The sequence below is a fragment of the Marmota marmota genome, unplaced genomic scaffold (genome assembly GCF_001458135.2).
Source record: "Marmota marmota marmota unplaced genomic scaffold, marMar, whole genome shotgun sequence".
Taxonomy (NCBI): domain Eukaryota; kingdom Metazoa; phylum Chordata; class Mammalia; order Rodentia; family Sciuridae; genus Marmota; species Marmota marmota.
In genome coordinates this window covers 6,927,116-6,941,022 of record NW_026000102.1, presented here as the reverse complement: position 1 = coordinate 6,941,022, position 13,907 = coordinate 6,927,116, and the positions used below count along the sequence as shown (strand labels likewise).

Here is a 13,907-nt window from a genome sequence, read left to right as displayed (position 1 = left end):
GCGGTTTTCTCTTTAGAAATGGGGAGGGTGGAGTTGGAGTTGGGGGACTCTCAGCCAGCTCACAAGACTGTTTTGATTCAGAAAATCTGCCACCTGTTATGAAGCTCTCTTTGGAACAAACTGACCGTGAGAGCAACAAGGTTTAAATTCAACCACGCCATCACAACGACCATTTGCCAGAATTCACTTCCCGCTCCTTCTTAACCAAATGCAGCATTTTATTAGAAGAAGCCACTTAAGAATCTTGCTAATTTAACTATGGACTAATAATTTATATTTTTACAAACTGTACCCAAGGAATAAGTACGTAGATTTTTTTTCTGTTTGAGCTGCTGGGAAGATGGCAGAATCTACAGCAACAAAATACTAATAATTTAGGCACACATAAAATTGCATCCGCATTGCATGGGAAGAGAGGAACGTGGCGAATCCCAGGGACACAGATGAGCTTTATCCTCTTGGCCAGAGGAAGGAATCGTCTGCATGTCTCTGGAGCCTGCCCAGGATGCTGAGCCCAGAACTGCTGTCCTCTTTGCTCCTGCCCAGCTCTGAGAAAGCAGGCAACAACACAGACCAGAGGAAGGCCCCTGAGGTCACAGCATGCATCTGGGGAAGGAGAAATGAAGACCTCTGCTCCAGCCGCAGACAGCTGCAAATGCTGCTCCTGCTGGATCTTGGAGCATCTTTTAAAGTTGGTTTTTCAAAACCAAACGCTCAACCCTCAGCTGGCCTTGACAGCCCTGACCCAGAAGGTAACAGCTCAGCTAGGGGCCAGCAAGCAGTTAAAGTAAAGAGTGAGGTTTCCAAAGTCACCAAGAGACAGTGCTGGGACCCACCAAGTCTCTTCAGAGGTCTTAGACTCACAGGAAAACCCCCAGGGATGGTCCAGTCTGTCTCTAGGAGGACAGGAGGGTTGTGGGTTGCTAGGTGAATTTTCTTTTCAGCAATGATTTTAGAGGAATCCAAATTCCACTTGCCAATGTGGGTTGTGGTGGTAGAGGCCTTGTCTGTGCCTCACAAAACCTTTGCTGGTGCAAGTCAGGGGGATTCCCAAGTTTGGGATGCTGAGAGATTGAGTTTTCTTTTTCTTTTGGATTTTTTTTGTAGTTGTAGATGAACAGAATGCCTTTATTTTATTTGTTTATTTATATGTGGTGCTGAGGATCGAACTTCACAGTGCTTCACACATGGTAGGCAAGTGCTCTGCCACTGAGCTATAGCCACAGCCCGGGTTTTCGTTTTCTAAGAACAGGGAAGGACATTTCCATCCTCTTAAAGTGTCTTATACCTAGTCAAGGAAAAGGAAAAATACAGTTGTCCAGGACTTTAATTAATAGATTGGAAAAAATCAATGATTCCAGGGAGGAGACGGCCACCTGTCTTTGATCCGCTGACTTTGAACCTGACTTTGAATCTAGTCATTCAAACACCCACATAATCTGGATAGAGTTTTTCATTTATTTAAATGTTAAAATTCTTAGATTACGTGGGAATGAACACTGGGGCACTTAACTCTTCAATCCAAAGGTGGGGACTCCGCTTGTGAACTGATCTGATACTAAAAAATATACATCAGGAACTCTATGGAGAAAGCACCTCAAAGCCTAGCGCCACTGTGAAACGTGTCTTCCAGAACACTGCTGGGGACTTGACAGGGACTTGACTGGCACTCCGGGTCACGCAAAGCTGGTCTCTTGGCAGAACCCGTGCTGCACCCTCCTTCCCTGAGTGATTGCTCTGCTTTTGCAGAAAAGGTGGTGGTTGTTTGTCCCAGACCTCTGCTTACTCTGAGGAGCCCCCTGCAGGTCTGGAGAGTGACAAAGGGACAAGGAACCGGCCAGGTGACACTAAGCATGGCTGTGATTCCAAGGACCTGTGCTCTGTGCTGTTCCCCAAGTTCAGAAAAGCCCTGTGGTTGCAGAGAGAAGCTGAGGGGAGGAAACGGGGCTGCCCTCCAGGCTGGTCTAGAACAGACAGCTCTCGGCACTAGCAACCTCGGCTGTTGGTGGAGGCCACCGGCCACCCCAGGGTCACAGAGGATCCCAACCTTGCACAGACCCAGGACCCACACCCACCTAAACAGTGCAGTGGACATGTCCAGAAAAAGCCCGGGCGCTTGAGCGCTGTCACCTGAGCAAGATGTGGTCTGGTGCCTCCCCAGTGCCAGCGCCCTCTGGCCCTCTCCTAAAAGGCCGGTTGGGGGCTAAAGGATACCAGACTCTGGGGCTTCATTTTCCTTGAACGAACTTTCTTCCTTCCTGTGAAAACTCGGCCCCAGCCGCGATGCTAATTTGGCGCCACACAATAAACCGTCTGCAGGAATTTTTAAGGGGCTGCAATATAATTTACGACGGGCCCTGCACGGAAGGAGCCCGGGGCGGTAAGGTACCCGGCGGTCTGTAGCGCCCGCCCTGCAAGGGAGATGCCCAGCCCCCCAGCACGTGGTGTGACGTGAAGAGACACCTGGTACCTCCTGCGAGGGGTGGGGCCCAGGTGGCGGCCCAGTGGGGTCTTACCATCCAGGCTGGGTGGCACCGCNAGAGCTGCGGGAGGATGCACCCACCGTGCGGGTGGCCAGGTGGGAACGTGCTGGCTTGGGGGGGCGGCAGGGAGGGTAGGAGCTGCCTGGGCGCACCCTCTGCTCCCGCCCGCCTACGCACTGGGGGTCCTTGGGGGCGCAGCACATCCACCTGCGGCAGCTCTGGCCGGGTGGGGGGAAGTGTGGCCGCCCCACTTGGTAACAACTCCTGACCATGCCTGCCCCTGTGGCTCCAAGGGTCCCCTGCTGGCCCCCTGGCGTGGCCACTTCCTGGCCTTCTGCACTCTGTGTCCGAATTTGAAACACTGTGGCTTAAATCTGATTTTTTTTTTTTAATTCAGCCAATGAGAGGTTTTTTTTTTTTTTTTTAGATGATACAAAACTGGGATTTTAATTGGTTTCATTAATGAAGTTAATTTGGTCCCCTTTAAAATCTACTCATTATTTTATCAATCTACCTGAAAATAACTGCCAAACAAAATAACTACTACCGACTGCTGGTAGAAGAACTTCACACACTGATAAGATATATGTGTGTGCACCTGTGTGTTTTCTACCTCATGTAGGGTGGCCGCTGGGAGTCCTGGGAATAGCAGCCAGTGAGTTCCGGGCTGTGGGGAGCCTCTCTGTGTGTCCTGAAATCTCACTGGTGTCCTGTGGAGTTGGATGGGTAACAGAGCCCTCAACTTGGGGGACAGCATGTGCAGCCTAGAGAGGCAAGTGGCCAGCTGGTGCTCAGTTCTGTCTCTGCAGTGCTGACCACCTCTAGCCACCGACCCCAACCAGGGCCAGCTGCTATGGAGCCTGACCCATACTAACTGGAGAGTGCAGGGAGAAGTGTCACCCACAGCAAGGACAGCCCCTCCCCTCAACCCCTGGAGAGCCTGAGTCTACCCAGCCCTGTCTTCCTGGTCAGTGTTCCACCCTCTGCCCATTCAGTTCTATCCTGGACCCCTCCTCCATGAGGATGGTGCTGAGGATCTCCCAGGGCAGTCCTCGGGCCAGGTGGCAGGTTCCCGGAAGCTCTTTGTTCCAGGTATCAGAATAGAGCCCCAAACACCCCTGTGCCACAGGCAGGCAGTCGATGGCCCCGACAGAAAAGTGCCCACACCTCTAGCCCTTCCAGCCCGAAGATGTCACTACGCCCAGGGAGGAGTGGCCCACATGGGGGTCCCGAGTCCTTGTGCCTTCAGATTGGGTCCTCCCCAAAGTCCCTGGGACCTGCAGTGACAAGATGGCCTGCCTCCCTTTCTAAATTGCTAGAGGTTTCTTCCTCTGACCCTTTGCCTTCACCACTGCCAAGAGAAGACCACTTTTCTCAGGAGACATCGCCCAGGTCAGAGCTGCTGGGCAAGACATTCCAGATGTGGTTCCCCTCGACCCCAGTGCTCGCTCAGGCTGTACAATCTGTCCTGCACCCCCACTGTGTTCTCAGGGCACCCCCATCTCCAGCCCACTGCCAAGTGCTGGGCATTAAGCTATGGCAGGTCCTCCATCCTCCCACACGCAGCCTCCGTGACTCTGGGGTGCATCACTCCTGTGGGAATTTCAGGCAGTGTCCTCACCCACAGCCTGTGCCTGCTCTCGGCCACCTTCAAAAACAACCAGATTCACGCTGCACTCTGAGCCCCTGGTGGCCAGCTGGTGCTCAGTTTTGTCTCTGCAGCACGGGGCCTCTCGCTTCTACCCACAAAGGACACAGAAGGGATCCAAAACCCTGCTCCCAGTGAGAATCGCTCCAGTCTGGGGGTTTCCAGGAGACCTCCTGACTGGGGACTTGACACTGACCCTCACCTCTTTAATTTTTCACCCTCTTCTATCAATATCCCAAAACAGGATGAAACAAATTAAAACGGACTCCATTCCTTTTGTGCACACGCTGCTCAACTCCTGAGGGAAACCTCTTAGCAGCAATTAGAAGCCAGGTCAAGTGGCCTGTGGGCCAGCCTCCCCACAGCGACCTCTGCAGCCTGTGGGGCTGAGTGTGCACGGAGCTCTGCGGATAGCGGCAGTGCCCATGCTTACCCTTCTCTCTGGTCTCTTCATTCTAGATTTATTATAAAGTCATTAAGGACATTGAGCCGGGTGAGGAGCTGTTGGTACACGTGAAGGAAAGTGCCTACTCCCTTGGCGCGGTGCCACCCAGCCTGGATGGTAAGACCCCACTGGGCCGCCACCTGGGCCCCACCCCTCGCAGGAGGTACCAGGTGTCTCTTCACGTCACACCACGTGCTGGGGGGCTGGGCTTCTGGCAATGCAGTGTCCAGTGTTTGCAGACCCCAGGTCAGCTGATGTAGTGCTGCTGGACCCCTCAGCCTGGGGGCTTCCTCCCTCCTTCCCTGGGACCTCGGAGTCTCACCCCAAATGTGAGAAGGGCTAGGACAGTGTGGGCCATCGTAGCCTGCCGAGTTCTGACTATAGTGATTTGTAAAGCTCTATTAATATTATTTCTATTATAAGTTTTCCCACCCCCAAAAAAAATCATAGCCTATTTTGTGACTTGGAAGGCTGTCCCTGCTCACTTTGGGGCTTCCTGTCGTCTCAGATAAGAGGGAGATGGCTACATATGGGTCTTTAGAAGTGATGTTCACTCGCAGTTTGAAGTTCAGGAGAGTTGGGAGCCTTTACTGGGTGGGAGGACAACTCGAGGGTGGAGTGGGTCTTCTGCTCCTCCCTGCAGGCCTGGGCAACCTCTCTGCTCTCCTTCCCTCTCTGTCATCAGAGTACCTGTCCCTTAGGATGTGACCAGCCAGTGCCCCTTTCTGTCTGTCTGCACCCCTCGAGGAGAAGCCAGCTCCCACAGACGTGGTTCCAGAGCCCAGGCTGGCATTCCTTCCTTGTGCTGAGCAGCCGGGGCTCCTGGGCTAGTGGTTTGAGGGGGGCCCACACGGCCTGTGAGCACGGGTCGGTGGCCCTGAGTGGCTTTGCTAAACAGATGTTCAGCAGCTTCTTTTTGGATGAGACCACACCAGTGGACAGAAAGGCCTTCTCTCTGTCTAGCTGTTTCCAGAACTAGCGATTCCTGCTCACGCCAGAGAAAGGAGGGAGGTTGGGCTCCTCCTCCCTGCTTCCTCTCCCTCCCCTGCAAACATACCAAGGTTTAATGATTAATGCCATTAACCCCGAGTTCCTCCAAGGAGCCCCCTGACTTCCCGGTGACGGAGCCGTGTGGCTGGCCAGGCAGCTGGAATTAGCAGGAAGGCTTTAGGACCAGACCCCCAAGACTGCCTTAGTTTACCCCTCAACCCATGCCTGGCCCAGCAATCGGAGTCCCCCCCTCTATGGGGCAGCAGTCTCTGTCCCTGACTCGGCAGAAAGGAAATCGCCACAGAGGACAGTTTTGCCAGCCGGGTGCTGTCTGTGCTCTCCTCTAAAGTTTGGTTTTAATTAGGCCGTTGAGAAAAGAAAAATAAATCTGCAAGATTTGAGTAGCAAGAGGGAGGTCTCATTTTCCCTAAAATAATTGTTGAAAAGACCTGTGAATCTTAGATGTTGCATGAGAGCTCCGGGAGATAAATCTACTTAACTTAAGGAGAGCACTCGACTCCGGAATTTCATTTGTACAATGAAATCTCTTTCTTCCAAAGGTTTTTTAAAAACCTTGATTCCTGTTCCCCACCTGCCTCCAACCCCCGATATTAAATAACTTGAGTCTACATTTTCCTAATAATCTATCAAACGTCTGTGGGCTAATTGCTTTCCACACACAATAGTCCAACATCAAATATTTGACTTTTCCACCCTCTGCTGTCAAGGTCGCTTCTTTGCCGCCCCAAAAGCCACTCCCCACCCCCACTTAAACTCTGAATCCAGCAGAAAGAAAATGCAAAAACGTTCCTCACTAAGATAATTATCATAAAAACTCTTTTATGCCAGACTGGCTAAATGCAGAGACCCCTTATCACTGCAGGAATTTGGAGTCAGCTCTCGAGCTCTTTCGAGGCTGGAGTCGTAGATTAGCGTGTGGATGCCGTGTAATTGTGAACCCCTCCGTTCTCGAAGCCATTAGGCACTGATTTATTTTTCTGTTATGTTCCTGCTCTGCCGTGAAAGTTGCTGATGGAACTTGAGCTAGACAAGGAGGTGCAGGTTTGATGGGCAAGACACAGGCTTGGCCCGAGTGGCTTGGTTTGGGTAGAAGTTAGACTGTCTACCTCAGCCCAAGACCCTCCACTGCAGTTAGTTGAAGAGAGCTCGGTTTCCAATCATTCTCTTTTGTGCTTTTGGGAGAGCAGGGCTTGGCTGGGGACCACATCAGGTGAGAGGTTGAAAGGGAGCTTGGTTTGCTGACCACGTTCAGATTCCCAGGTCTAGCGACCTTTCATTTTCTTTAGACACTTGTCAAAAAGAATTCTTTCCCATGAGAACTTTCTTGGTCTTGGGAGAAAATAAAGTCCTTTGTATTCAAATGCGCTTTTCCATCTAGAGAGGCTCATAATAACGCACTGCCCCCTCTCCAGGGAAGGTCCAGAGGACACTGTGTGTTCGTACAATGTGAGACAGACACACAACACCATGGGTTGCCACAGGACACGCGTCAGGGTGTCGCACACACTTTTAGCACTTCTTTAAAATGGGGTTTCTGTTGCTGCTGAAGGGAAACCCGTGTGCACTCGGATCCCGCCTCCCCTGCCTGCGGGAAGCCGAAGGGCCCGTCCACACCACATACATGGGCTGGTGAGGCTCTGCTGTGTCTTCCAGGGCGGACACGGGAGTTTGCAGAAGAATGGGGCCAAGGACGATGGAACACCGTGTGTCACCATGGCCCACTGCACTGCCTCCAGTGTGCCCTCGGACACCACCAGAATCAGAATCTGGACTTTCATTTTAAACCGGTCAAGTCCCCTGCTGATTCTGTTGCACGGTGTCTTGTTTGCTTCTGTAGGACTGGGGATTGAACCCAGAACCGTACACATGCTCACGTGCTCTGCCCCTGAGCTACACCCCTAGCCCCCCAGATTTTTATTTTAAATCCAAATTTCAAATCAAAAATGGAAAAATGAGTTGGTCAGCAGGATGGGTGAGTGGAGGTGGCACTTCTTCTTGTCTTTGTTTTTAAACCTCAGCTTCTGCAGTTGTGCTTCTTTTTGGCTGGGGGACTAGAGAAGCATCATAAAAATGGTAACTTAGTTCTGATGCTGGTGGTATCCCTCATCTATTCTGTGACAAAGTGGGACACACAAACAGCACCCATGGCGCTCGGGTTAGTGCAAGGCTCGAATACATGAATCCCATGAGGCTCTTAGGACAGCGCCTGCCCCACAGGTGCCCAGGGAACCTCCCGTGTGAACATCACTGTTTACATAATGTTCACAGCAAACACCTCTTGAAAAGATACTGCACACTGGGTTATATTAAAGCCATCGTGTAGACCTGGAGGGTGACTATTTCTGTAATGTGAGTCACCTTTGCCCTCCTCCTCCCCCTCCTCACTCTGAGGTTCCCATTGGGGGTCACACCCTGGCACCCAAGGATGAGTCCAGGGCCTAGGAGGGTTTTTCTGGCTCTGCATCTGTCGAGGAATGATCCCAGGTGGCCTCCCCTACAGATGCTGGGATAGAGACTTGGGTGCCCAGTGTCCAGCATGAGGCTGCAGAGCAGTCCTGTGGCCCAGTGTGGCCCAGCAGGGCTGTGTGGGTGAGGGTCTGCATGGGGTGAGGCTTTCTTTCTCTGTGGTCTCGTCCTCCCAAGCAAGTTCCTTGTTGGCCACAGTCTCAGATGAGTCAGCAGGGCCAGGACACCTAACTCCTGGTGAAACTGGGTTATCTGAACTAGAAGTGGCATCTGCCAGGAGGCCCCAAACCCACGCAGGCCCAAGGCCCTCTTTTGGCCTGGCAGCCCTTCCTTGCCACACAGATATTAGCCCCTTTCCAAAGATTTGGCCAGGAGTCACAGCTGGTGGGCAGCACTGGTGTCCTGTAGGTGTCGCCCTGTGGGCTCAGCAGCAGCATCTTAGGGACTCAAGGTGGCACTGGGTTCCCACCATTAGGGGTGGCAGTGCAGCCCAGGCCTCTACCCTTGGGCTCAGGGAAGCCTCCAGTATCAGGAGGTGCCCCTGCCCATGGCTATCACAATGCCCAGGCTGCAGAGCATCTCGCCTCCTCCAGGACTTGGAGATGGCCCCTGGTCATAGCTGTCTCTCCTTTGTCCCCATCTCTCCTGCCTCGGTACCCTGCAGCTCCAGCCTTCTCAGTCAGCCCAGTTCACGGAGGCTCTGCCCAGGCTGGGCACGTGCACACCCACACGTTCACATGAGCACACGCAACCCCTGACACACATCCACACATCTGAACATGTGCACACGTGTTCATGCATTCACAATACATGTGGATGCACTGCACACGTGCACATGCGATGCGCACACTCAAAGCATACATGTGCACATAAGTATGTGCCTACGTAACACATGACACAGTTATGTGCTCACAAGTGACAACACAACATGCATGCATGACCCACCAAAACACATGCACACATGCAAAGTGTGCACACGTGGACACACAAAGATGGATACAAACATGTACATACCCCAAATGCAGGCACATTTGCACAGTACATGCATACTACACATGTGCAAGCTTGGAAATATGCCAGCACACAAATATTTGCATACACAGTTGCCTAGAAACCCATGAACACATGTTCACGTACACACATGTGCATGTAAACACAAATGCATGTTCATGAGTGTGGGTGCAAATACACAGACATGCACACATGTTCACACAAAGATGCACAAACATGGTACAGTTGTGCTGGGCTGGTCAGACTCCTGCAAATACATCACATGCAACTGCACATACCATGCACAAGCATGTGTCTGCACACCCATACGTGCCCACAAGCACACGAATGTGCTGTGCTACTGTGAGAGGTCAGAGCAGGTGTTCTCTCTCCAGCCAGGTGGCAAGCAGGGTTCCTGGGTGGGGACACAGGCTCTGGGTGGAAGCTGTCCTCCAGCAGTGCAGGCAGGGGAGGCAGGAGGGGGCCCAGACTCACCCCCGCGGGGTGACAGCTCCAGCCTGATTGTTTGGCTTGGCACCGTGGTCAGGATGCTGCTCATAAACTTAATAATAGCTGCCCCCCTTTTAATTTGTTTGACCTTGATGACAATAATTTATTATACGCATTGGCGCTCTGTCGTCTCTTCCCCTGATTCATAAACAAAGCCTTGGCCTGGCTTCCTTGTGGCTCCCAGGCAGAGCCCCCTCTCGCCCACAGTGGCTGCCTGAGGCACGGCCAGGGCCCTCGTGCGGCTCAGTGTTTCCCAGGAGGCAGAGCCGGGGTCTTCCGTCCCTGTGGTTCCCAGGCCCCGGGGACCCTGGCTCCAGGATGGGGGCAGAGGAGAGCCAGACAGGGGGGCTCTGGCTCTGCTGCCACCTCCTGTCCTGTCTTGCAGAGGAGCCCACGTTCCGCTGTGACGAGTGTGACGAGCTCTTCCCGTGCAAGGTGGACCTGCGGCGCCACAAGAAATACGCCTGCGGCTCTGCGGGGACTGCCGTCTACCAGGGCCTGGGGGAGGGGCTCAAGCCCGAGGGCCTCGGTGGCGGGGGCAGCGACCCCTCCCACGAGTGCAAGGACTGCGAGCGGATGTTCCCCACCAAGTACAGGTGCCACCCCCCGCCAGGCGGTCACCAGGGGCAGGCGGGCACCAGGGCCAGGCGGGCACCAGGGCCAGGCGGGCACCAGGCCCCTGTACAACGCGGGGACAGAGCAGGCGCACCAGCGGCCCGTGCCGGAGCCTTGGTGTCGCCCCATTCCCACCAGAAAGTCTGAGCCCCAGAAAGACCTGCTCATCCCTGACAGGGAGGCCACTGCCCCTGCCGGCTGCAGGCCTGAGTTGTGGAGACCGCCTGGCAAGGGTCAGGACTGTGGGCAGGCCCTGGGCATGCTGCGCTCTAGCCCCAGTTGATGCCAGGGGCCACAGTGCCCACTGCCAAGGACTACATGGGCAGCCTCCCCTGGACCCCTCCTCAGGCCCAGGAAGGCATCATCAAGAACCCCTTCTACCCCAGACCCCAGGCTCTGCTCCCCTCAGGTGGCAGCCACCTGCCCGAGAAGGACATCAGAGCACCAGGTCCACTGGCCCTCCTCCACCCTGAGGCTGGGCAGGAGTCAAGACCCTACGATGGGGCCTTGGAGACCTACATGAAATTCCAAGGACAGATAGCACCGGGCTCTGTGGGGAAGCAGGACACCCAGTCCCAGAGCTCCAGGAACCAGCCGCTGTGGCTCGGGCCTCTCCCACCTGGGAGGGCTCCCGCCAGGCCCGCCCTGCACAGTGAGCAACCATCGGGCCACTAGCGGCCTGTGATGGGATTTAGAGCCCGTCCAGACCCAGCCCCCTGGGATGCAGACCCTCCACCCAGACGACTAAGAAATGAGCGTGTGGGCGAATCCCGGCAGAGGCCGCCACAGAGCGCGCTAAAGAGGGTCCCTGTTTTCTTTACATAAACACATAAATCACAATTAACAACAGGCAAAAGATACAATCTCCGGGTGCCGGAGGAGCAGGCGTTCCTGATCTAAATGGATGGCTGGGCCCCGTAATTAGCGGGCCGTGATGTATTACTGCTTTGCTCATGAAGATTAACGGATATCCCGGGGACAGGAGGGGAGGCGGGGGTCCCCCGAGAGGAGGGGTCAGAGGCTGTTGGCTCAGCTGGGAGGGGCAGGACCCTGCAAGCAGCTGCTGTCCCCGCCCAAGAGCGTCACCCTTGCAGACCCTCTGCCACTCCTGCTGCCTCCTGGGTGGCAGGCCACTGCAAGGGGCAGCCCGGTTCCTGCCCAGCCCCACGTCATGGAAGCGTCCAACCTCCGTGACTCCTTTTTCCCTCGGCCCAAGTTTAGTCCAAAGTTGGGATTTCCCAGAAGGGTGGCCAGGACGTGGGACCTGGGGTCCCGCCCTGCCCCTGGCTGACTGGGGGTGGCCTTGGATGAAGGACTGAGCTCTGGGTAGGTACCGGCTTCCTCCTGACACAAGGGAGAGCTGTGTCTGCCCATGGGCAACCCCCAGAGGATGCAGCGGGAGGGGAAGGCAGAGGGCACCAGTGACTCTGACCCCTGTCCACAGCTTGGAGCAGCACATGATCGTCCACACAGAGGAGCGGGAATACAAGTGTGACCAGTGTCCCAAGGCCTTCAACTGGAAGTCCAACCTCATCCGCCACCAGATGTCCCATGACAGTGGCAAGCGCTTTGAATGTGAAAACTGCGTGAAGGTACCGTGCCAGTCCCGCCAGCCTGGCCCCGATCCCAGCTCCCTCCGCCGTCCTGTGAAAATGCCCAGGGTAGCAAGAGTAGCTTAGGTTAGAGGCCCCAGGGCCACTGTGGTCCTTCCTCATTCCTGGGGAGGACAGGAAGTCAGAGACCCTATCGCACAACTCAGGAGGAACAGGGCCCAACCAGAACCCACGTCCTCTCCAGGGAGGCCCTTATGCCCCTGCCAACCCAAAGGAAGAGGCTGGCGAGGGTGGCCTCCCTGGTGCCAGCCCTCAGGGTCAATGTACTTCAGCGGAGACACTCTCTGTGGGGATCACGTGTGGCCTGATGGCCCCCATGTCCCCAGGAGTGACTGTTGAACCCAAGCCCAAAGGCTCTGCGGCTCCCCGGTGGCCCCCAGCAGCTGCCCCGGCCAGCTCGGGCAGGGAGGGCAGCGCCAGAGGGAGGCAGGGCCCTGCCTTTCTGGCTGGACCCTCCAGCAGAGCGTCTCTCCCAGGTGTTCACGGACCCCAGCAACCTGCAGCGGCACATCCGCTCGCAGCACGTGGGCGCCCGGGCCCACGCCTGCCCCGACTGCGGCAAGACCTTCGCCACGTCCTCTGGCCTCAAGCAGCACAAGCACATCCACAGCACCGTCAAGCCCTTCATATGTGAGTGCCCGCCTGCCGCCCGCGCCCGCCTGCGCCTGCCTGTCGGCCCATGCTGCGGGGCAGAAATCCCTCCCAGCCAGTCCCGAGGCTTCTGCCTAGTGGCTGGGTCCTGGCAGCCCTCAGGGGCCACTAGAACTGCCCGCTCGCTCCACCCTGCTCCCCGCCCCCCTCCTGCATGGCCCCCCTTTGTGCTTCCTCCAGTGGCTGCAGGTAGGTGGGGGGGGCAGCAAGGACCTCGGTTCCTCCCCGCCCCTCTGCTCCCAGCACTGGCTGAGCTACAGAGTGCAGCCGGGTGGGGCCAGCCCATGGAGCAGTGTCCTCCAGAGCCACTGGGCAGGCCTGGCTCCCAGGTGCCCGGTCCTGTTGTCCTCGTGTTCACATGCTAGTGGGAGGAGACGAGGTGACAGACAGCAGTGCAGGGCTAGAGCCTCAGGGAGGCCGAGCTGGTGCTGGGTGGGCACTGCCCCTGCACCTTTGTTGGGAGGTGCCCAGTACAGTGGTGAGGAGCACTGGCCTGGGTGCCTGCTGAGAGGCTCAGGGCTGGGGGACAGGGGGCAGATGTCTGTCACCAGGGACCAGTCCTACAGGCTGTGGGCCTGCACAGGGCCTTTGAGTTCAGCCACAGAGAGGCCATGTCCCCGTGTGCCATCGTCATTGTCACAGCAGGCCTAGTCCTCACGCCTCGTGCAGTCACACACTCGAACACTTTGTGCGTTCCCAAGCACATGCCTGCCCCTGCAGTCACCAACACACAAGTGCGTAGTGCAGGATCATCTCACACACACACACACATGTGTGTCCAAGTACACGCCTGCCCCATGCAGTCACCGACACACAACATGCGTGGTGCAGGATCATCTCCCACACACGTGCCTTGTACAGTCACCTCACACACACAAGCACGTATGCCTCGCGCATCTCGCACACGCCTGCCTCGCACGGTCGTCTCACACGCACACGTCAGGCTGTCACCCCTCGCAGACCTCTGGCTGAGCTGTGTCACCTGTCTGCGCACTGTCCCCCACGTTATCATGACACCCAGATCAGGCCTAGTGACGGAGGAGGAGAGCGAGGCCCTGTGGGCGGGTGTGCGTGTTGGCGTGAGGTGACGGCTTCCAGGACTGGTGCAGCCTCACGGCAGAGCCCACTGGGGGCGCACCGTGGTCCTCGGGACGTGCAAACCGGCTTTATGAAGCCCACTGGGTCCCGTGAAGGGCGTGAGTTCCAGGCTGCCCCTGCTGGGCGGGCTGAGCCCACGGTTCCCCCGCATGGCACAGGCTCCCCGCAGGGTGGGCCTACCCCAGGGTGATGACCCATGTCCTCATCGGTGTCCAGGCCCCCTCTGTGCCTTGGCTTCTGGCAAAAGCAATCCAGCTCTCAAGATTGAGTCTGGACCCAGGTTGATGTGGGGCACGGCCCCCAGACGGGGCGAAGGCCAGAGCCGGGCAGCACGCTCGGAGCCCCTCAGAGGGCTTCAGGTTTGGATGGGAAACGGC

General features: G+C 56.0%; 1 protein-coding gene across 6 annotated transcripts in view; it reads left to right on the top strand.

Moving 5' to 3' along the window:
- The window catches only part of Prdm16 (PR/SET domain 16), a 201,831-nt gene that overhangs the window by 161,232 nt on the left and 26,692 nt on the right, over window positions 1-13,907 (top strand). For all 6 annotated transcript variants that reach the window (XM_048783764.1, XM_048783763.1, XM_015501488.2 and 3 more), the window contains exons 4-7: window positions 4,591-4,693; window positions 9,939-10,149; window positions 11,613-11,760; window positions 12,258-12,411. In XM_048783764.1, the coding sequence (XP_048639721.1) occupies window positions 4,591-4,693; window positions 9,939-10,149; window positions 11,613-11,760; window positions 12,258-12,411 (616 nt within the window). The remainder of the gene's footprint in view (window positions 1-4,590; window positions 4,694-9,938; window positions 10,150-11,612; window positions 11,761-12,257; window positions 12,412-13,907) is intronic.